This window comes from Phalangium opilio, unplaced genomic scaffold, assembly GCF_054372755.1.
Source record: "Phalangium opilio isolate 3A_F unplaced genomic scaffold, DU_Popi_V2 ptg000070l_1, whole genome shotgun sequence".
NCBI lineage: Eukaryota > Metazoa > Arthropoda > Arachnida > Opiliones > Phalangiidae > Phalangium > Phalangium opilio.
Genome location: NW_028324182.1, coordinates 12,797,714 through 12,821,657, shown reverse-complemented (window position 1 = coordinate 12,821,657; position 23,944 = coordinate 12,797,714). Strand labels below are relative to the sequence as shown.

General features: G+C 37.0%; 2 protein-coding genes across 3 annotated transcripts in view; one reads left to right on the top strand and one right to left on the bottom strand.

Annotated features, from left to right (window-relative positions):
* Positions 1 to 23,944, top strand: part of LOC149661733 (organic solute transporter subunit alpha-like) — a 62,085-nt gene that overhangs the window by 27,825 nt on the left and 10,316 nt on the right. Inside the window, exon 3 of the mRNA XM_089843288.1 lies at positions 20,622 to 20,910. The gene's annotated coding sequence lies outside the window, so the exon portion shown is untranslated. The remainder of the gene's footprint in view (positions 1 to 20,621; positions 20,911 to 23,944) is intronic.
* On the bottom strand, positions 11,375 to 21,969 carry LOC149661735 (GTP-binding protein Di-Ras2-like). 2 transcript variants are annotated; one of them, XM_089843296.1, is made up of 3 exons: positions 21,619 to 21,969; positions 14,202 to 14,599; positions 11,375 to 13,872 (listed from the first exon to the last, which is right to left on the bottom strand). In XM_089843296.1, exons 2-3 carry the CDS (start codon positions 14,522 to 14,524, stop codon positions 13,461 to 13,463), a joined length of 735 nt encoding a protein of 244 aa, XP_089699422.1. In that variant the 5' UTR covers positions 14,525 to 14,599; positions 21,619 to 21,969; the 3' UTR covers positions 11,375 to 13,460. The 2 variants fall into 2 exon arrangements, with proteins under 2 accessions (XP_089699422.1, XP_089699423.1); XM_089843297.1 differs by lacking the exon at positions 21,619 to 21,969 and having other exon boundaries at positions 14,202 to 15,386.

Here is a 23,944-nt window from a genome sequence, read left to right as displayed (position 1 = left end):
ACATCAAGTTGTGGATTTAAACTTTAGAACCTAGACCCACTTAAAGTTACCCAAGTAATTACCACAGGGAATTTCGCGTGTGTCAACATATTTTATGACCTCTGAAGAAGTTAAAGATTCCATGCAAAAGTGTACTGGATTTTAAATCAAGAGCTGTAGTGTATTAGAGGGAATAAGTCGCTTATATTAAATTTTAACCTAATAATTGATCATTGATAGGCCCAAGTATTTAATAACGTTTTAAAGAGCATATTTATCAAGCAAGTTCCTAAAGTTGGTCTAAAATTCTGACCCCTTAATCATACTGTTCAAACCATTTTTTTTTTAAATATTAATTCTACCTCAGAAAGTTTATTTTTAACTATACCTAATATGTGGACACCGAACGACATTCGTATTTCCAAGATTTCTCTACAAAAGCAATGACATCGGTTAATATTCCTACGCCAATATTATCTTTTATCTCTTAAATGCAGTAGAAATATCTAATATCGTCTCTTATAAATAGATATTACAATGGAATAGGAATAATAATACATATTATATCATTATGTATATACATAAGCTGCGGGATACGCAGCCTCAATCCTATATAAATGACGCGCGAGAAAGCGTGACCTCAGTTTGACCCCGCCGTGATACTTTGCCCTTTCGCAAACCTACCTTAAGACGTAGATTACGTTCGTGCAAGAGAATTGATCGAAATATTTTCAAAACTCATTGCATAATCATTAGAGAATATTAGAGCTAAGAAATTTGCAACAAAAATTTGCAAAAGTTTTTGCACCCCAGAATGATTAAAAACTAATTTTATTTCCATTAACTTCCGGCATTTTTCAATTATTTCCTCTGCAGAAATAAATTTTAATTTTGGGCAATCGATGAAAAATGACCCAATTATCCGGATGTTGAAATGCTTCAAATCAGTAAGTACACCTCCAAGTACACCCTCAATGCACGCTATACACATAAATCTATAAACGTAAAAAAATCCCCAGAACCTTAGAGAGGACCTAAGAGAGATAGTTTCTATTTTTAGCATCCGAGGAAGGTATATATAGCGAAATATTTAGCTTGTTGGAAATTGAGAATGGAACCTGGAGCAGGGGGGACAGAAAAGGGGGGTCGAAACCAGGTACGCTAGAAGGTATAGATAGCATTGCACCAGTACCGTCCGTACCTTTTTGGTGAATCAATAAGGACAAAAGGTGAATGGGATACGAAAGATTCTCTACAGGTTTTGTGAGTGAAATGTATATAAGCGTGCCCCCTCTTCTTTGAGCGCGAAAACTGGAGCACGTGGACATTGTTTTTTTTTCCCGCACCCGTTAGTTTCGCGTAGAAAAGTTTGTTTGACGTCATTCGGTTTTCGTCGTCATGGTAACGACGAAAATTCATCCCTGAGTGAGTATGTGAAGGGTGGGCCGCCGGGAGGGATATACAAGTTTAGTCACTTAATGGCGGGTCACGCTTTCCCGTGCTTTTGGTTCCTATAGCCCCTCTTTTCCCTTATACCCAGCCTATAATCCGTTCGTTTACGATGGCAATCCTCGTGTGTTGATGTTGATATTGCTTCCCTGATACGTTTCGCGCCAAAATTCTTCCGTCTCCCCCTTCCCCCTTATCCTCTTATAACAACTGTCAGTTTTGTTATTATTTCGGTAGCTCGAGTGCTGACCTCCATTAGAGGTCACGTCCCTGCATTTTTACTAACTTGACCACGTTCGATAAAAACCACCAATCTAAAGAAGGACGCGGGCCTCTTAATTACAATCCTCTATTACCCCCAAAACAATTATTTTTGTTGCCAAGGACTGACTTTGGTATGTTGCTTTAAGAGAATGCGAACATTGCTGTATTGCGGGTGAACATTTCTACAGGGGCTCGTAGACTTAGCATTAAAAATGATACCCCTACAAGATGGCTTCTTTCCAATATTACGAGTTGCTAATTATTTACCGGAAGTTAGCTGTTATTCATATGGATGGAATATTTTTGGAGGGCCCATAAAATTCCCTTTATTTAAGCGTAACGCGCTTAATCATCCTGCAAAAATGCAATCAAAACTACTTCCCACGCACGAAGTTCGATTGGTGCTTGTAAAAATTATTTTCCGCTTCCAATTAGCCATCTGCCTCATTCAGTAATTTCGATTAAAAACTTTTGTATGGCTTATTATTGTAATATAATATGAAAGAGGAACCGAAAATAATACTTATTTGTTTAATTAATCCCCCTTGTAAAGGTTTTTACCTGGAAATTGTGTATTTATCAATGGCAAGATTCCCTTGGGTTTAGTTGTAGTAGCGTGTGGAAGTTAACTAAAACTTGAGAGTGCAATGACACGACGGCATCTCGAGGAAAATGTTTCGAGTCGTCGCTTCCAGGTGTCGCTACCGTCACTTCTAAGGAGGCTCTTTCATTTTCCTCATTCTTGCTTCTCTGTAAGGCTAAGTACTTGGGTTTGTCGGTCAGAACTACTTGAGTCTTTACGTAAAATGAATTTGATTTCTTAATATAAACCGAAAGTTATTATTTTTGTTTTTGTAATATGTGTATATAGACCTTGTTTTGTTAAAGTGACCTTCGTTTCTCCTTCCTGTATCTGTGTCAAGAACGATCTTGTTGTTGTTGTTGTCGCTATCTTTAAATTTTTATATTAATTAAAATTTGGGGGAAATATTATAAATATCTACATATTTTCCCTGGAGGGAGAGTACGAGCTTCCCTTTGAAATTCACCCTAAAACTCGCGTATATTGATGAAAGAGATAAGATACTAAAAATTATTCATTCCCTAGTTCAAAACCATCCCATATCATCCCGGGCATTTGAAACCTAGAGCCCGGACGGTAAACGAAAATATTTCTCAAACCCTTTTATACCTACCTATCGGTAAAATAAACTTCGTGTCAGGTTTTTCTGGGAATGTTATCATAATCCTATAATGACTAAGTATGGGTCTTCCTTATGTGTTTATGGTTTCGGCATGGTCCATATATGAGGCAAAATGTACTAGACTGCCACGCCATCTACATTTAAAAAGGGGTACGTTTTTTAAACTGGAACAACAGAATAGGATAGGGACATGATCTACTGTGATTTTTCTTTCGTGGTCGGGTCGTGTTATCAGTAGATGATGATTTGTTTGCGATATATATCCATCACCAGGAGGCGCCCCTTCACTGCAAACACACCACAAGAGACACTCCTCTTCACTTTTATAAATGATGCTTGCTGGTAGCAGATACTCTTTCAACCGTCCCAAGACTCCCAAACTTACGGAGAGTGTTTTAGGCTTACGCTTTTATCTTATGAGCATGGGCCCTTATTTCTTTCTGTTGCTTCTCGTGTAGTCTCTACTCTTATCGACAAATAGAAACCGTCCATTTTTAAGGCAAGCATTATATATATGTGTGTTTAATCTGGGATTCCGGCGTAGGTACACACCTCCTGGGGAGGGTTTGCATTTTTCAAACTTTTATGGGTTTATGTGTACCAATATCTTCTAGGAAAAAAAATAATAAAACATGTTACCGCTTCTTCGCCGCTGATGAAGTCTAACGTACAGCAAATGGTTGCCATTAAATATTTTACGACTCTCAGAGCAATGATATAAACCTAATCTTAGAAAATTGATAGTGCTACCCTACCAAGTGGGCTTTTTTATAATGCAATAGATAATTTAAGTTATAAATAGCATCTTATATATATGAACAGAAAACAAAATTAGAGTTTAATATTTCGTATTTAATTAAAATTGAAAATATACATAATTTGTCTCAAGTAATATTTTTAATATGGATTTTATTCAAATTTCATGGCTAACCTTGGGTTAATATTGTTAGTAAAATATAAAATACAGTGTGGAATAGATCATACCAACACCGTTTCTTGTCTGAAAATCGATTCCATTTGTTACTATTTTTAAACAAAATTTGTTGTCCCGATCTTTTCTACACTGTATATTTTTAAAGGTAACCCTATCCTCCCGAGGTCAGAATGAATATAGTTAAAATTTTAAGTTAAAAGTTAGTTTTAACAAGGTTACTTGTAATCAAAAATCTACTAGGCAGACCTTTTAGGTAGATGTTCCGAAACTTAATATAGTTGTCCTTTGAAGTTATTACTTTTAGTCGTTAGTCTCCTTTTCATCGTCAGTCGTATATACGTCCCTTTGAGACTAACTTAGTTTACACTAATATGTCTAGGATTATTTTATCCAGGGGATTACATCGGACCTTGCTTTTGGTATATTTAGGTTACTAAAAGGGATTTCTGACCATATATTTTAAATAGAGCGTGATCTTATTACTGATGTATTAGAATATAACGATATATGTACCCCTCAAGGCTAACCGTCAATGATAAAGTCTGGTGGTATACTTTCACTTTTACTCTAGAGTACCTTTAGACTAAATGAATTGGTAGTGTAGCTTGGAAACTAGTTTAAAATGCTGTAATTTCACTGCGAAAGGTGTGCTTCTTCGTGGAATTTTCGCTTCTTTCTAAGGCTCTTACTATTTAAACTTATTAAGTTCAAAGCTCGTGCCGAAACGCGTGCGTTCAGATTTTGCTGTTCATTCTTTCCATGGAAAACTTCTTGCAGTTGCGTAATCAATTCGTGGTGGTATAGTAATACTGGGGATACTGATTTGCGGTCTTTTTCGTATACTTCTTGCCAGTATACGCTGTATTAGGTCTTCCTCCGCGAACGTAACCACAAGGCGATACCCACGCTGTGGCCAACGCCATTCACGGGAGCTTTTTCCTGTTATACTGCGGTAGATGTTTCCCTATTCTTGAAGATTTTTTCCAAGCTCAATTTAGACTACTATGGAAGGCAGATTGCGTGGTTTTCCCATAACATTATAAATGGATTTTCCCTGCACTCTACTGTGGTATTTTCTCGCAGTAATCTTTCACGCACCCTTATACTAACCCGGAGACTGCTTAGGAAACGGTATTTAATAACTCTAGCCAGGGGGGTTCCCAATCCACATTGCACGGCTTCATCCGTTTACCATATCTCGAGATCGGACAGTAGGTAGGTAGCATTGACAAAAATATTTTTTCAGAAATCTCAAAATCAGTTTTTAATTTCTTTGACAACGTAAATCTAACAGTGACATCGAGACGAAAATGATGATGATCAAGTATCCGATCTCTCGAGTGTGGTACTGTTGCCTTGGATAATGCACTTTGACCAAGCTCGACCGCCGTGCTCCAACAGCTCTCAAAGGTCTAATCCTTCTACCCGCATTTCGTAACGTTGTTAAGAGAGGGGCTTTTTTCTCTTTTCTCTCTCTCTCCTCTTCCATTCTCCATATCCTTCTCAATTGCCAGGATTGAGGGATTGAATGTTAGTCCGGGATTTCTGGTGAACGCTATAGAACGCGGGCGTCTGTATAAGAGGGATTAAGAGACGAACTTGTCAGACTCTCGATTCTGTTAGTGGCGCATTCCGGTCACAAGCATTAGCCTATTTTTCGTCATGACGAGATTTTACAGACTTTCATCCCCGATTTCCGCCCTCTTCGTTTTGTTCTTGAAGTTCTTTTGAAAGTTAAAGTACTCTTTAGGAAGTGAGAGCTTTTGTCTATCTACAAAAAAATAGGCCTATTGGAGACGTCTACCGCTCGGATTATTGACACTTTTACAATGCAGGGTCCGTATCCGTACGTCCTTACAGTTTAAGTAAGACTCGAGTAAGATATTGTCTAGAACTCTGAAAGGTTTCCCTGGGCATCCAAAAATTCTTCTAGCTTCCGTCCATAACAGTGTTTGCCCATATCGTAAGGGTTAATGACACTTTTCCATCTCGCTAAGCTATAGCGAACTCCTTTGACCTCTCGTCTCGGATTGTCGTATCGTATCCCACGACTGGAAAAATTTTGTCGAAAGATTTGAGTGTTTTTATTTCAAATAATATTTTTTGTCGGGTCCCTTTTTTTTCTTTGCACAAGCACTTTAATTTGGTTTTATGTATAGCCTTTTCAATCTTCATTTCGATGATTATGACAGACTTTTAAATGGCTCTCTTTTAGGAAAATCCCGATGGAGAATTATGTAAAATTCTTCTTCCTCTCTTTATCTTCCGTCATTCCCGCAGTTAGAATGAAATAACGGAAGGGTTTTATATGCACTCTAAATTTAAATTCGAATCTTTAAGGTAATAATAATTAAAATTTTGACATTGATAGAAAAATGGTAGTTAATTTTATCGTGTTACGTCCTGAGCTGATTAGCACCGTCAGGAAGATGATGCTTAGGGATGTGAGAGGCAGGGTTTAAAAGAACCAGGTATTTTTAACCGGTTTTAACCATGGAGGAAATGTTTTATTTTTTTTATTGAAATTATTATAGTGTAGGCTCGAGTTTAGAGAAGGGACTACAGGTAACTCTTACAAAATCTGATAGTAAATTCCATTTTCATTAAATTTTTCTATTTCTTCCCCAAAACCATATTAAAAAACTTTCGGTGGGTGTCTGAATTTCCAATAATTTGTGTGGGTTTTATTATTATATTTACTTTTAACCCTTAAAAGTATTGGAAAAAAGATTCCACGTGAAGATATTTCACGTGTCAAGTGTCCCCCTTTAACTTAAAGCGTGCTGATGTCTCCTTTCCGTCGCAGTCATTATTTATTGTTTCTCGGACAACACACCTTCCTACCTACTCCTTTTAGGGAAACAGGTGGCGAAGGCCAATTTGCAAATCGAATTTCGCCACCCACTTCAGTATGTCCCTATAACTATATTTCTCCATCCATATTTTTCAAGGCACACCACGCTAAATCACGTTCCCCGTGTCTCCTTCATCTACGGCTGTGCATGCTTCTAAAGGACTATAGGAGATCTCTCTTTTGTTCCCGCGCCTTCAGTTGTCGCCTCGGGGAACAATTCCCACGTTTTGACCCGTATCTATAATAGAGGTATTGGACAATATCGGTTTGTCGCGCGAGATTTCTGACAAAATTACACTGGCATTTGGGAAATGTCCGATACCTTCCTTCTCACTCACACTTTATCCATTGAGAAACCTTTTGTTTTCACGTGATTTCGTAGCTTTATAACGAGATCTGACAAACTTGAGCAAGAGAGAGATAGGTTCTCCATATCTGAACTCTCGCAGTTCATAATGTAGCCTGAGGAGATGGAATATAAGTAAGTTACGTTGAAAAAGTATAATGTATGGTCGTGGAATGAAGAAATAGTTGCGAGGTTTAAAGGTTTATGCCTTTATCGAGCCTTTAAACTTATTCATTGGGTCTCTTTGAACATTCTTTTTTAGTACAAGGATATAATAATAAATACGGAATTTAAGCTATTTGATATTGTTTCAATATCTTATAACGGTATTGGATATACGCACCTGGGAGCTATATAGTTTTTACTAAAGGAGCTAGAGAAAATTCCCCCCTCGCTCTCTTAGCTTTAACTTCAGTGTATTGTTGTCAGACCTTCTATGATCCAAGTTAGTCAACCGATTCAAACTGAACTGCAAGGCTTTTTTTCTCCGCAGTCTTTGGCACAGAAGCGTTCTGGAAAACAATGGGGGGAAAGCCACTTTTAGTTTATAAGATTTGTTCAAGTACCATCCGTATAAATGACCTTCAGAGAAAAGCGGCTCTCCTAGATTGTTTCTCGACGGGGTGTTTTGCTATAACATTGATTCTCTCTTTGTTATTACACGATTAAACTTGATTATTTATTGATTTTTGGTCCTGTTGTTCTTGATCTCAAGGGTTTAGGTTTAAAATGTATTCTCTGTAGCTATAGTGTTTACAGATGTCCTTGGTTTTAAACGTACCACTCCTCTCGATCAGTGGCTCCTTTGTTTTGATTCACCAATAGAAAAGAAATATTTTAAATTCATGCATCAGATTATCGCTTTTAGTTTTTCTAATTAATAACACCTATATACCACACTCGTACATTTTTGTTTATGATCACGTGGCCTGGACTACCGTCACGCTCGATCTAAGGTAATTTAAACCTAATTTAGACCCGTGACTCGGGTATAATATATTCACGATTTTCCGATAAGAAACAACTTCAAGTACCCTTCCTCTCTCGAAGCTTTCTCCTGTTGTAGTTGTATCGCTTGCAAATTAATTCTGTCATGTTTGCTTTCTTTCCCTACTTTTTAAAGGCAAGGCGAGATAAGACGTATAAGGCCTTTTTTGTAGACCATTAAAAACGGTTATTGATAAAACGTCTAAAACGACAGATTCGGGCATTTTTTTTCTTCTATTTTGACTGTACATACTATATATTTGCTCAGCATACTTATTACTTGTACCTTCAGATATTCTAAATATTTATTCGTCAACTTTGTTGTAACGGAAACGCCCATCGGATCAAGATATCCGCGATCTCCTTGAGAGGATAAAGGGCTAAATTTAGACGCGGTAAGCAGCAAGGGGGGACTATCTCTATCAAACTTTGGGCTTTCTTCCGAAATTCGTCGCACTCGAGCCTGCATGGGGTGAGTGACGTAGCTGAATGTCTAGGATTAGCTCCAAAACGTGTAAGGCGGGCTCATAGTATGTATGACTTTGTCTGTCTCTATTGAACTTAGGACTTAAAAGGGTGTTTGCTTCAACTGAGATATTAAAAGTGAATTGATACCTTACTATATTAAATAAAACACAACCATGGATGTTTTAAAAATGTATTTGCTTCAACTGAGATTTGCTAAACAGCGCAGTTTAAACCCGGCATTATTTGCCTTAGGAAATTCCCAATCAAATACAAAATATCAACCTGTAAGAATTAAGCCTTGGTTAACTAAACTTTAGAAATTAGATTACATTGGTTGTCAGTCTAAAATTAACGTGACATGGACAATGTGAAAACTAAATATTTAAATACTAAATAATATAATTATTTTGCCTTTATGGCCCTTGGTTGAACTCTGTGAATCATATTTTAATACATTTGAAATGCAACGGACATGAACCCGAGCGGCGGCCGAGCCGAAGGCCCGAAGCTGACGGGTACTCTACTCGAGACTCTCGGGTAGAGGCATGGGAGAGGCGAGGAGAGGGGAATGGAAAAAAAATCGACGGCAAAATCGCTACGTCTTGTTTTATTTTTTAAGACATTCAGTGACGTCTCTCCTAGGGAAAACATAGGTGTCTTGCCCCCCCACCATCCGTTCCAAAACTCCGAAAAATTACCCCCCATTATAAGCCAACCTATATAAGCGGATGCGAGTTTAAGAACCTTGGTAAGCAGGCCCTCTTTTGGAGGACGATTGCTTGAAAAGCTCGAAGACTTACCTATAGCGATGTACATAAGGATTTGAAAACGTCAAAAATAAAGGGTTTTTTTCAGGAAGCAATTAGCCTAGTGACCCAAAATGAAAGGGACTCTAGAGATGTATGTACGCTATATCGTGTTGGAACTCGTAATCTTATTTAATTCCATCAGAACACCCTCTTTTTTGAACGAACAAAACGCGTCAATTTTAAGATTAATTGATGTTGAAGGTTCCCGGGATTGCCTAATGTTCGGTAATTCTTTCCGAAGCCCTAGAAAAGCTAATATTGAATAACAGCGTTGTAATACTCGTAGAGAATGACGCACTTTTAACTTTTATTATTTTATGACTCCCGGACCTAACTTTGCGTCATACGACTAGAAATTAATGAAGTTATTAAGGCACAGACAAAAATAATTAATGTTTAGTGGAAAAATGCGTATCTTTTGGTAATTTATAGTAGGTCAGACTTACGAGTAAAGATCTTAGAAGGCTACTGGTAACCTCTTTCTAAATTCGTTTGAACATTATCTGCAAATTCTGCGTGCTGCAATTTAAGATCTATCAAGTTAAGGTTAAATTGTACTTAGAATTAAGTGTAGTGGTAACATCATCTAAAGATATACGTGTGTTTTATCACGTGGAGAGCGTAGAGTGGTGGCGATTAGCAAAGCTACGCCTTCTTTAGGAAAAGTGCATGGAACAAACAAAATATAAGATCGATACTCTGCAGCACCCCAACGCTTTTAACATCCACATCTGTCAAATAAATATGACAAGCGCCCTTGCTAAATTCTCGTCTCTAGAATATTCTTCGTAAAAACTCCCCTTCGTAACTGAGAAGACAGCGATTCCACGTAAAGGAAGAGAAGAAAATTCTCTAAGCTTCTTGGCCAGGGTAGAATCCAATGGGCATATGGGGTCTTGGTCTTATCTACTCACTCACCCAAGAGGGCTGTATATTATTTTTCATTCAAATTTAGCCTCCTTTTTTCCCTCTCGTTCTCTCTCCATGTTATAACATCCCCTTTTTTGTCTTCACGAAATCCTGTTGGATTATTTCCTGGCCCCTTATTGGTTATAAATTTGAAAGCGAAGCCCTGGGAAAAGGAAATTGGGTCACTAGTTTATGATGTACACTAGAAATATTTGAACGGAAAATCTGAAATATTTTTTAAGGGGATGTGTAATTTCGACAAAGATAATTCAATGTTATTGGGATTTGTGGTACAGAGAAAAAATTGCCTATAAACGAGATATAGTGATTTGCGGACATATAAGGTTGATTAACTCTATCACTAGAGAATTTAATCTAATTCAGTAAAATTGGTCGTGTTTTAAATATGGTAACTTTAATTAATATTTTCTTTTCACTGCTCCTTTGATTTAATTGATTTTCCAAGCATTCTGAGCGGGGAAAAGGAAATTTTTAATTAGGGTATTTCATTAAATTGTATACACATAATTTATTTATATAATAACCCTTTTCTCATTGAAATCATGAATTATTACTTGTACGGTTTCTCAATATTTACTTTGCAATTCATTAATAGCTTTTCAAACAAATTTTATGATAATGAGTTTTGTTTACTTAAAAATTGATGAAAAATAGAAGCCATTCACTCTTTCCCTGGCGGGCAAAAATTAATTGGGGCCTTTAAATCCCGGGAATGGGTCTTTTTGGTTTTAGGTTCTGTTTTTTTTTGAAGAGAAATTTGATCTTTTAACTGGTAATACCTTTACTTTGCCTGGGAAACCATTGTTCGTGAAAAATTTCCCAGATTACTTAAATTGGTAAATTGAGTCGTTTTTCTTCCCCCCGTATTTTGTCCTTAACAATTTTTAAAAGAAAAACATCTTTGTAATAGCGAGATTTAGGCTTACGTTTGGAATTGGTGCACCTCAACCTCGTGAAGATATTTAGTAGTTTCTCCACCGTTAGTGCAACGCTTTAACCTGGGCGACATAGTGTTGACCTTTATTCTTCTACTTCCGGAAAGTTAAACAAACTTCCTAAGGGGAAGTATGAAATTCCAAGAAACTAATCAAGAAATAGCAAGGATTCTTTTATATCAAAAACATGTTTATTATTAAAACAATATACAATATCCTTTCATACAATTGTATGTTTGATTTATACATTATATACTTTCGGTATAAAGGAGATACAAAAAAACGTCGGTTGTTTATACCTGCTTTTATAATACATGGAAATATAGTTTATATTTTGGTCTCTCGTTATTTTCTGTATACCAAGTATGTATGAGTTTGACGGAGTTTGTTTTTCTATACAATTTTTCTTAAATTTATCCCAAACCAACTTCGATCTTGAACTTCATCTTTTCAAACAAATTAGTCTTTTAATCTTTAAATTAACAGGGATTAGAGTTAACTTAAAATTAATTTCGTTGTCAATTGAACATTAATTTCGATTTGCGGTGTAATTTTTTGCTCTCCATATACCGACACCTTAATTTATATCATCATTCAAACCTTTCATCAAATTTACGAATACATTCAGAAACTTTTAATTTAATGAACTTTTCTGTATCTATTTTGCTTCAATTTTTTAAAGACTTTTCACGTTAAACACGACTCTGATTTCATCATAAATAATTTTAGAACACACCATCGACAATTTATTTTAATTTTATTTATCCCTGAACATTATCTTTCGTACCTTATATTGCAGTTTAATATTGCGCAAGTATTTATAATATATCAATTACTGTGCGTTTTGCTTTTGCCTGTGTTCTAATTATTATTATTTTTTTTGCCCCTAGCGTTGCATTTTTTCCCCTTAATTTATCAGACAGGGTTGCCACAAGACTTTTGAAAATGGTGTAAATATCAATGAATTTCATACTGTTTCGATAAAATGGTTGTGTACTATACACGAACTAATATATTCATATAAGTTCATGCATTGGTATTAGTGAGAAAAGTGTTTTGGGAAAAATTAGACGGTGTATTAGAATACCTGGAATAGTCAGGTAATTTTGAAATGAAAAGTCTGTGGCAACCCTAATTATAATTAATTCTAACCATTTTTAGTTAATTACCGAGGAGTTAATTACCTTAATTTCATTATAAATGAAACAAACTTACAGGGGCTAACGTCCCTATGTAATTTCTATGGACCCCTTTAAAACAACTTCCTCGCAACACACCGGTGTATACAAATCTGGCAATTTTTTCACTTTAAAATTAAAACTAATTAGTTGCTTGTTCCCCTCTGTTATTACTATATTCAATTCCCTTCCAGATACTTTTTTTAAGACCAAGAAACTATTTATTTCGAATTATTTACGTTTGTCGAGCTTAAAATTTTCTTAATTGAAAATTATTTGTTTGTTCGATTATTCCAACCTAGGTTCTATATTCATTGCATGTTTTTAACCTTCATCACATCCCAATGTATCCTTAACACGGCTGTTTTGTTATATTTGTTTCTCGTTTTTAACGCAAAACAGCGAATATACATCGAAAAAATAACGTAGCCCCAAAAATATTATCATCTGCCCCCTTATTATCGCGTCCCCATCCATCTTTAACTTTTTAAAACACTAAAACCTTCGCTGCATAATATTCGCGTACTGCCGGCAATTTTGAAAATTTCAACTGCCGCAAAAATAGCTTTTCTCTCTCTTGTTTTTTCAAAATAACTTTATTTACTCTTGCTATATGCATACTTATAACCTTTTTTTTGTCTCGTCGACTGCATTGTGTTTTGTATATTTACTATAGCTATAGCTTTTTCCAGACTCAAGATTATCATTTTTATTAGGGGATCCCTACTATGTATAGTATTTGACCTGGTTTTTTTTTCACCACGTAGCGAGCGCCGCTACAAGCTAAAGCGAGCTTTCTAAATTTGTTTTCAGCGTCATCGCTTTTTAAGCTTGCAAAACTCGCGCGTCCCATATTTTTTTCCCTCTTATTTACGAGAACTTTTCGTAAGGGTTTTCATATTATATTAAAAGAAGCCCCGCAAACTTAAAACGTTTTGTAAGAGGGTACATATTTCTTTTGAAAAAAAGAAAATACTCTTTTTGTTTAGATTCGTCCGCGTGTACTAAAACTAAAACCCCGTTATCGAGTTTTTTCTTTAACCAAAAAAAAAAAACATTGTCCTCGTTTTTTGGATGGGTTTAGGATGGTGTTGTTCAAGGTGAAGGAAGGGGGTGAGTGATTCATGACATAGCGCAACTGTTTCTCTTGGGGGTCACCATGTCTTTGATTTTATGGCTGGCACCGAACACTGGTAAAGATTGTCTACGTTTCTCTTCAACTTGCATTTTTTGTTGGAAACGATGCATTAAGTGACGCGCCGATTCTTGATCGACTAGTTTGGCGAAGGCTTCCCTGACCCCTTGACCTTTAAGCGCTGAACACTCGGAGTAGCCTTGTTCCCAGTCTATCGTGACGATACCCTCGGAAACTTCTTTACGGACGCTTCTCTTGGGTTCCAAGTCGCATTTATTGGCCACGACGACTGTGGGGACTCCCGAAGGTCGAAGTTCCGTTACTAAGTCACGCAACCTGCGGACTTGCTCGAAAGAAGCGGCGTCATCCACTGAGAAAACGAGAACCACAGCGTCCGCTCTATTGATAAGAAAGAAAGAAAGAAATGCCAAAGATTAATCGTTGTCCAGAGTCGTAACCTAGTTTCCATTTAAAGACAATTTTCGAGGGAGGGAACTCTTTATCTATTGATTAGAGACTGTGCCAGACTATGATTACTTAAGGGGAGACGATTCAGAGACAGTAATTTGTTTCTAATCTTTGTTGACACGCCTATCACGAAGAAAGATATAGAACCATCCATGTAAATGTAACGCTACAATAACAAAGGCTTAGATAACCGAATTCACCCAGTAGCGCGTTTCCCGGATATGTCAAAACAGGAAGAGTATCGCATAACGGAAACTTACTGGGCTATGGCTAGGTTCCTCATGGCGGGAAATTCATCGGATCCGCTTGAATCTATGACTTCCAGCGTAACGTCGTCGCACGTGATCAAGTGAAATTCTTCTACCGTGGGCTTGTATTTTTCCGGCACGTTTTCGTACAGAAACTGGTGGACTAGCGTCGTTTTTCCTACTTTGGCGCTACCTAAGACGACCAGACGATAACGGTCCTTGAAAACTTGGGCGCCTCCGGGTGAACCGATGGAACTGTTGCACGAATTGGATGACGTTGACGTCGAAATTAGGTCGTGGGCAACTTCGTGCGTTCTTAATCCGCAGACAGGCATATCGGCGAGTATGTTTGGGCAGTCAATAATATAATCGAATTCGAGAATATCGTTTTATTCTTCGCCGTTCTCTTTCTGCAAATAGAAAGTGAGAAGGTTTAATTAAATTACCATGAATTTGAGAAGAAAAATTGAGAAAGTAAGTTATGCGCTCGTCAAGGCCAGTTAATCATCATTGTCATACGAGATGCTTTCAGTTTATTCGCGGTTAAACAAACAATGAAGGAACACTTTTACAATGACAAATTCATAGTGGCGAAACTAAGGTTTACTCAGCATTCATTGGATGCATGCACTTTCCATGAACAAATATACTCGAGAGTTAAATCCAAAAATCCTAAGCCGACCGTAAGAGAATTACAGAAATTTCCCGACTCTAAATGAAACCTTCAGTATCATCATTAAATTGTATGCACGATCAATGCACCCGGTTTCCCAGGGATAAAGATACGTGTCCTCGACTTCTCCCAGGAAATTTTTTAAACATCACGAAAGTTTCTTGTCGTATATGAAAACCTTTCTTAACTATCTCCTTCAACCAAGAATCATCGATAGAGTGGAGGGAGAGAATACGCACTTTTCTTTCTCTGACACTCATTCTAGGTCACCGTTCTCCTCCTCCATGCACCTAAGGTAAATCTCACCGATGACCCGAATTCCCCGGGAACCACTTCCAAAAGGTTCAGGGGGGAAGGGGAGGTGTAGTGGAGGGACCTCGAAAATCGTTCCTTCCTTTCATACAACAGAATTTTATTTCGTTTTTGAGGAAATCGAAGGGTTTTTTTTTGGCGGGGACTTTCTTTTACTGCCATCGAAAGTGTTAGAGTTATTTATAGCATCTTTATCCCCGTCTTTGCTCTTGGTGTTCTTTTTTCTCCTTCATCATCTCGGGCCCCCTATTTTTTTTTTAAGGATCCTTACTCTTCCGAAACTATCTAAGCCTGTCAATGTCAATATTGTCTTTTTTTCACCCCGAACACTTTGTTCGGGTTACCTTTACCTTAAGCTTCAATTAAGTTCATAATATTATATACAAGACGTTATTTTGATATAAGTTTGGGTAAGCGATGCGACTCCCCATTAATTTTGAAAAATTACAGCGTGGGCTGTTTCTTTGTTAATTATTCATTATAAATTGGGTGCGTTTATTAATATTTTAGAGGCTGGGTATCTTTGTAATAATAAATGAAGTAAAGAGAGGGTCGCGCTTGAATAGGAAGCCATGGTTACCAAATCCCTTTTATTGTTATTATTATTACTGAGAGTGAATTTTCGCCGCCATCATTCAAGTCAAAGAAGCCCCTTAATATTATATTGCCTTTATCTCAAGCCCAGTTTCAAGTAAGGGTGAACTCTGCCAAGGAGGTACACAACCAACGGCACGTTTATAATTCAGAGCTGCAACGTGACATCCTCGAGTATGAGAGGAATTAATCTATGCTCAAACGATATAGATATTAAATTATCGCGATATTACAATTACAATTACATTCGGACGTGATTGGAATTGGCAAATAAGCTATTTAGGCCTTGTACTTCTTGTGCACAAAGTGAACTTTAAACTTGTTACGTCACACCATTTTAAAGTATCAGGTCTCAAATAGTAAATCAATTGAAGTAAAAATAGTGGGTAGTTTGTTTTTTGGACCAACCCTTTGGTTATCGTGTTAGAACTTGGAAATCCCGTTATAGAGTATATTTTGTTGTTTTACAAGATAACAGGGCAGACAGACACGCATTACCAACTTTTATCTTTAGAAAAAAGGAACTAAAGAATTTTTTGGGTGTGGGTCGAGGAAAATCGTTCTTGTTTGACCTTCCACACGCGAAACGATTGCACCTTTCAAATAAAATCAGGTGGATAAGAAGAGAGAGAGAGAGAGAGGGTATGGGAAAATTGCTTTCCTAGAGGTTAGGGAGTTCGCACTTGAAAAGCTATCAGATAGTTGATGCATATTTTGGGAAGTTGCGGTATTCCTATTTATGTTGAACGAGTTTAACCTAGTTTTTTTACCCATTGACCCTGTTGGCTACCATCCAAGGAAATTGATTTTGACCCTCCCACCCCCTTGATTGACCCGGTCCCTCTTTCCTACCTTGTTATTATCTATCCATCCCCAGCCAGCCAGTGTAAGAGATTCGCGTGGCGTCTCCTTCACCCCGTTTTTCCGGAGATTAGATCTTGAAGACGCTATTAATTAAAAACAATTCATTGCGGATTGACCCTTTCAGTCTGAATGCTTTCCCGTTTTCTCTCTGGAGATGTTCTAGCCATTGAAATCGGCTATCTAGTCGTGTTGGTCAGAAAAACCAGTCACCCAGATAAAATAAGTCTTTTTCTTGGGATTTGCTCCCGAATCCCCGTTTTGGGAATAAAAGGAAAAGAAAAGGAAGGAAAGATGGACATTTAATGTGACTCCAAAAAAACCTAATAATACCAATACAGAAATCGCTTTATAAACAAACACTATACTGCAGCTGTAAATCAATTGATTCTGCTCATAGTAACCTGATAACCTACTTGTTTATTTGGGAGCAAGGATGTTTGATTATTGAGACTGATAGACCAGTTTGTTAATGAAAATAACATTTTGACAAAGTCAATAGAAACGTGGGAGGATATTTCTCTAGCTCCTTTATTGCACACATTGATCACCTTGCATCGCATACTCCATTTTATTTAGAAGTTCACTGAGTCTACTATCCCAATCTAGATTCTGCAATAAGGTAATAGCTAGACAGAGCTGACTCTCATGGTTACTCAGTCCCGAGTCTCTATAGCTCGCGCCTAAGCTAGACAGAATATAGAGTATCTCTTTTCCCCCCGTTTTCCGGGATGGCTTTATGCCTTTGATCCTAAGACTTGGTCAATGCCCAGGAAGTTAGGGATCTCCTTATCTCTTGCTTGGTTTGATCTTAAAGGACGGGTAGCGAAGGAAGGAAGGAAGGGGGTAGTGTGAATAATAGTCTTTATTTAAATCTCAGTCACCTAGTTTATAGCCCTCCCCAAATTGCCTTTAATCTAAACAAACCTCTTTAAAATATCTATTTAAAGTGAAAAGGCTTACTGATCTCTATAGTCAATAATATCTTAGTACTTAATCTCATTCTCTTCCTGGATATATCAAGCGGAGAAACAACGTCAACCGTCTTTTCTCTTTCATTTAATAATAAATTGTTTACATTGTAAACATATTTCCCTTCGAATCTCCGTTGGTCTTATCACTAAGGCCTGACTGAAATTGAGAATAGAGTAAGGTTTCTATTTGCCTTTTATATATATATATTTTCATCTTATATGATTTCCTATGTACTACATTTCCTTTACAGGAAGCCACTTGTCCCAGTTAGAAATATATTGCTCGGTTTTTGATTGCATACGTTGTTATGTCCATAAGATTTCCTCTGCAGAATAAAGAGTCGCGTAAACAAAGGAATGCAATTAGAGTATGGAGTCTAGATGAATAATACTTCCAGTGATCAAATCCATCAATTCCTGGTTTTCAGGACCTTACTGTTTTAAGTTTACAAAATATCTCGCGCAACGTGTCTAGAGAATGTTTCCTTTCAAGGATCCACTCTAGTGACGTGGTAATTACTTAGGAAAATGCGAGTAAACAACGTAGAAACCAAATATTTCTAACCTCGATAGATTGTAAGAGAATCAATTACTCTGAATATCTTGTTTACCACTGGAAGAATCACGTGGCATACACGATCTTAACCGTATTGTTGAGTAGATTGGAATTTTTCTTTTATGCGGAATTCCCTTTGGGACCCTTTTGGCCAAATAAGTGTGTGAACTAGAAGTATATCTTATTGAGTGGAACCACTGCGCTACCACATTGAGGGTCACTGTAAGGGGGTCATACTGGTAGTTACAAGAATTGAGTAAATTCTCCTTGTAATATAAAACACAATACCATGTTGAACTCACTTTCCTGTACAGGAAAACTACTACAGTTTTAGTTCATGGAAAATTTTAATAAATTCATGCAGTTTTAGGAAACATTACTGTTTTCAGAGAAAAGATTCCTTTCAAAGGGCGGTGAAAAATTGCACTGAAATGTGTTTTTTTATTTTTTATTTTGGGAAAGGAAATCCTCTTCCATCGTATCCTAAATCTGTGACGAAAAATAGGGGCTTGATTTGCTGCCAGGAAAGCTGTTTAAACTTAGGAGACATTCGCGTATTACACTCTTTATTATTCTGTAAGCTTGATTCGTTAATGTAAATGTAGAAGCAGAAGTTATGGAAAATTTTAAAGGGCAAGGCTTCTAGAAATGTTTTTTTCAAGTGCAGACCGTCTGCTCCCTGTTGATAAGAGTTAACGTCGGTTCTTATAGATACACGTCCGCGCATTATCGTTACGATTTAATGGACCAAACCAATATGAGATTGATGCCTAACATAACCGCAGCCCCTAATCTAGCTATAAAACGGGGAAAATGGCAGATTGCTTTATCTGTGTTTGTTTCCGGTTGAAATGCTACAGACGCCGAGCCTCGTTTAACCAGTTAATTCGTTAATAATTAATGGGTTTATAAAATGTTAATTCAACAATTTTAGTGTAATAAATTTCGCAACCATCTCTGCCGTCATCATCTTGATCTTTTGTCCTTTTGATCTAAAGATTTCATGACGGATATGACGTTATAGCTCCTTTAATCGTTTAGCTGTGTAAAGAGTATAAATTGTGCCATTCAGAATCCTTTCTTATATAGGGGCGACCGTCTGACTCAACGATGTTTCCGAGTATCGCGGATGAAATCAGAGATTGGATGAAGAGAAAAGCAATTTTTGTATGTATAGCTCTTCCTCGAAAACACATGCAAGAAACCGTGTTCTCTTTTTGATTGATTACATTTGGGGGGGGGGTATAATAATCAGGTTAAGATGTTACTACGTACGAAGCTACGTTCCCTGTTACCTCTATACCTTTACACTCCGGTTTAATATTACTTTAATACACGCTGTCAATTTAAGCTGACTTTGATTCTATATAGTAAAAAATGGATTTTTTTTCTCAATGACTATATATACATCATAAAACAATTTTGAGAGATTTTGACATCGCGGCGACATTTTATACGAGACAATCCTTGAGACTAATAACCTAATAACGCGTGGACATAGCGGATTGTGATAAATTTAATATTGACATATTAAAATTTGAGCTTGTTAGCTAGTCACATATTGCATAAATATTGATGGCCTTCAATTTTTTTTACTTTGGGAAAGGTTTCATTATTTAACCCTGGATGGTTTTTCTGTAACAACAAACTAATTTTTTCCAGCTATTAGATGCGTAAACATCTCAAGGTTTTCATATTAGCTTAGTGTGGACATCCCTTCCTAGACCAAGCTTAGATTATTATTATTATTATTATTTACCGTTATATTAAATCCATCTAGGAGAAAGGTCCCTCTGTCTTTTCTAAGGATTAATATATTTTTTTTTATTCCTTCTCGAAATTTGGGGAAGGCCCTTCTATTTTGACCAAATAAATATCGAGTAATATTTGCTATAAGGCTCCCTATTAATTCTGTCTAGCCACTTTATTAGAGGAGAAGTCTAGGTACGTGTCGTTTCCTTTCCAAATATATTTTCCTAGATATGGCTTCCCAGTTTATTCCGCATATCAAACTAATGTAAGACAACCCCTTTAATTTGTCTGGATCATTTATAGGGGTCCGGACCAGGGGCTCCCCTTATTAAAAGCATTTTATATCATATAGTCCTTAATATATAGTTTTAAAATTGATTAGTTTAAATGAAGTTAGTGAAAATTCGCGCACCAACTTTCAATTAAATCTTTCAGACATTTTATTCAGTTTAACGAAGTCAGGGAAAAATTAGAATAAACCTGGAAAAGTCATGAAAAAAATATCATCGAAATCGTATTTTTTTTTAGTTTCGACTATTTTCTATATCCTTCAATAAATCCTTAAGCTTTCAATCAAGAAAGACGACGTACTCTCTTCCGACTTTCTAAAACCTTAGAAACTTTATAAAACTTTTTTTCTTTCCTGATTTAAGTTTGTTCGTTCTCCTCCTGCTTTGGTTTTAATCCACTTGTCTCCCTTCATTTTGTAGCTAGTGAATTTACTTCCCCGGAATTAAGCCATGGGTTATTAAATTTCCGCATCTCCGGCTATGGTCGTATAATACACCCTCCTAACCATCCCATCCCATCCAGAGAAGATGGAAGAGGAGAGAGAAGAGAAGAGAAGGAGACCAGCAGACGTGCCCTTTTGTTTCGAACACCCAAGAAAACTAAACTGAGCCCATCCCATCCTGTCTGTTACCCTTTCTTCGGATCAATTCCCTTCGGAAGTAAGGGTGCGGAAGTGGAAATAGTTGAAACAAAGTCTCGTCTAACATGGTAAGTTTTGTTTTTTTATTTCTTACTGTTTTCTTTCCTCTTAATTTTCTCTCGCTAATGAATTTATGACGGAACCTTAATTAGTTTTTAGGGGATAGGAATATGACCTATTTGAGATCTCTCCCATCTTTTGAGGTCGAGACCTCGAAGGATAGTTTTATTGAGTTGATATTACAACCATTTTATTGCACCACTTTTTTCGGTCAGCTGGGGGTTATAAAAGTGGAAATTATTTTAGGGGTCTATTTATGACGACTAGTTTACGTCATCAGTTTTCTTCCCAGAGTTCAAAGAACGACGTGACGCGAGTAATTCTCTAATATTTGCAAACTGAATTGCGTTATATTTATGCATGCAATTTCCTTTCGTAACTAAGCATACTCTAATATAACCATCGTTAATACTTTTCATTGCAATTGCGCAAAAAAAACTGCGTGCAATTTAAATTTTCATAATAAGCTCGAAAATTTTGTTTTACCGTGCACAAATACCTTTCATTGCAGATTTGCAGAGGCTACAGTTATAGGTGCAAATTCTATATTTATGCATGCATCCACAAATTATTTTTAAACTGCCGTGCATAATAAAATTAAACCTGAATTGCATTGATATGCACGATTAAATGCTAAAAAAAAATCCGACATAACTATTACCTTAAAACGCGATAAAATTCCATGCACTCTTTAAAACAAAACTTTTTCAACAAACCTGTTGAACTTGATAAAATTGCAGCTTGAAATTTGATTCTTGCTTGCAGAAATCAGCCACTCGTGAAAATGGTCGTTTCCAGTGTTAACGCTTTTAAATGTAGATCCTTAACGAACGCGTTAATGTTCGTTTTGTAAATGCAATCGTACCTCGAGTCGCTAGCTCTCGGGAGACTTCTTAACTGATTGAAACTACACAACCAACTGGTAACTTCCCCAAAGTTGCACGCTACTTTTATACAATATCGTTATATTCCCTACCCCCTTGTCTCGCCTTCCCGAGGAAACTCGCTGTTCGGGCTTCCTAGTTGCTAAGCAACTCCACATTTTCCACCTCCTCAGTTCTCCCGAGTTTTCTCTCTCTCTGAGTCTCTCTCGCGACGTTTTATCCCCCTTTATTTCAACCCCCATTTTTGGTTACCTCTCTTTCCTTTTTTAACTCCTCATCCTCCTTCATCTCTTCCTCTTTCCGGAGGCTTTGTGTTTGGGAACTGTGCCGGAGAGGAGAGTAACTCTTCGTTACCCTTTCCCGAAAATTTTGGCTTTTCCTACGTACCCTTCCCTTTCTCGAACTGAAACTGTTCCGGGTAGGATATGACGTCAATGAAGGAGGCCCAACCCCCTTCTCTCTCACTCTCTCTCTCACACACACACACACACAACTCGGGGTCACGAGGATACCCGGCCAAGCGAGAAAAGACGCCGGAACCAAAAATATAAAAAAGTAGAAAGTAGAAAAAAAAGATTGGTTCTCAACTCTCTTCGGATTATTAATTCTTCGATTCGATAGATTTTTACTCAATTTTTCAAAGAGAAGATGCTCTCAGCTCTCTTATAAGTCTTCCAACTTCGAATCTAGTTCGATAACCCCAACTGTGATTTATCGAATTATTTTTAAACTACCTAAGAACCAATATGTCAATTTGAAATGAAACGTCACGCATTTGCACGCGCTGCAAATTGGTATTTAACCCTTTTTGAGGGCATTCAATTTCTTTTAGTATAGTCTTTGAGCGCCTTGGATTGTCTCAAAATGTTGGTTTATACCTGTGAATATGGGCATTTAATTTAAACGAATTATTAGTCTGTCTCATATTTGTAAGAAACTGAAACTGTAAACACGGAGAAAAAATATTAGTAGCTCAATATGAGAAATTCTTCTAGCAATCTATTTTGCATTAGCTATTGGTATCAATACTCCTCGAGAAATATGCATCGGGGTATGTCAGTTATTGGCAATATAGTCTACTTCGTACCCACCTTTATCAGCGGGCATTGTCCTTCTGCGCTAGATAATGCTTGGAAAAGGCTGTTTACAAACCATCAAAGGGATTCGCGCGCCCACCCACTCTAGTGTATTTTTGCCTATTTATTTGTCACGCGTACCACGCGACACCCGCTACACTGAGTAGTATTGTTCTTGCATCTGAAATCTCGTGGATCTAAATATACATATAGTATGCTATAATGGATAGATTCGAGCTCTGTCTTGTCTCAAATCCTACCAGATTCAATTTCCACGTGAAACAAAATGCATTAAATAAAAAGAAAAATCTAGAAAAACAATATGAATATTTTTGCGGAAGTGAGCCGTTTCCTTTCCCGGGAAGGGGTTTTTATTTCGCGGGAAACTGTTAAAAGGCAAAGATTCCCAGCCAGTAGCCCGCCTTACTTTGTTCTTTGTATGAAAGATTCGATCGGTTTTCCCGCGAATTCTTCTAGTTGTAGCCATCTATCGAATCGCCCGTTAACTATTTATATCCATTTTCTTACTAAATTTTTAAGTAACAAAGCATTCAGGGTAGGGTTCATTTGAACAAAAGTTTTGATAAATAAATAGCATCGTTTTTCCCTTATCCCTTTAAATCAAATATTTGACAATCTGCTTACTAAGAAAATGATAAAATTAATAGTAATGTTATGTTTAATCGAAGATGAAATCATCGCATTACTCAATTGTACGAAATCTGCCACCGTTTTATGTTTCTCAGTAATAAACCATCAATATTTTGGTTTCACTGTTGACAGTGTATGAAAAAAAGTATGTCATTAATTTCCGCTCTGACGTCGTAGTCACGAGATTCAGGTTCAAGATAAAAACAATATTTATGATACTCTTCTAATCTAAGCCATTAAATCCACCCCGCAAAAAATAGTAAAGTCGAGGAACCACACACTGCCAAGGTTGTAAGGGCATCATAAAGTCAACATTATGGTTTCACAATTAGGCTTAGTGTACTAGGCATCCAGGAAGTTTCGACAACAAATGCGCCAACTAGAATTTGTTGACCTCAAGATACGCTTGTAATTTCGCTTATCTAAGGAAA

Coding starts and splice junctions, on each gene's coding strand:
- LOC149661735 (XM_089843296.1), bottom strand. CDS start 14,524: ATGCCTGTCTGCGGATTAAGAACGCACGAAGTTGCCCACGACCTAATT. Junction 13,873..14,201: donor AGGAACCTAGCCATAGCCCA/GTAAGTTTCCGT, acceptor TCTTATCAATAG/AGCGGACGCTGTGGTTCTCG.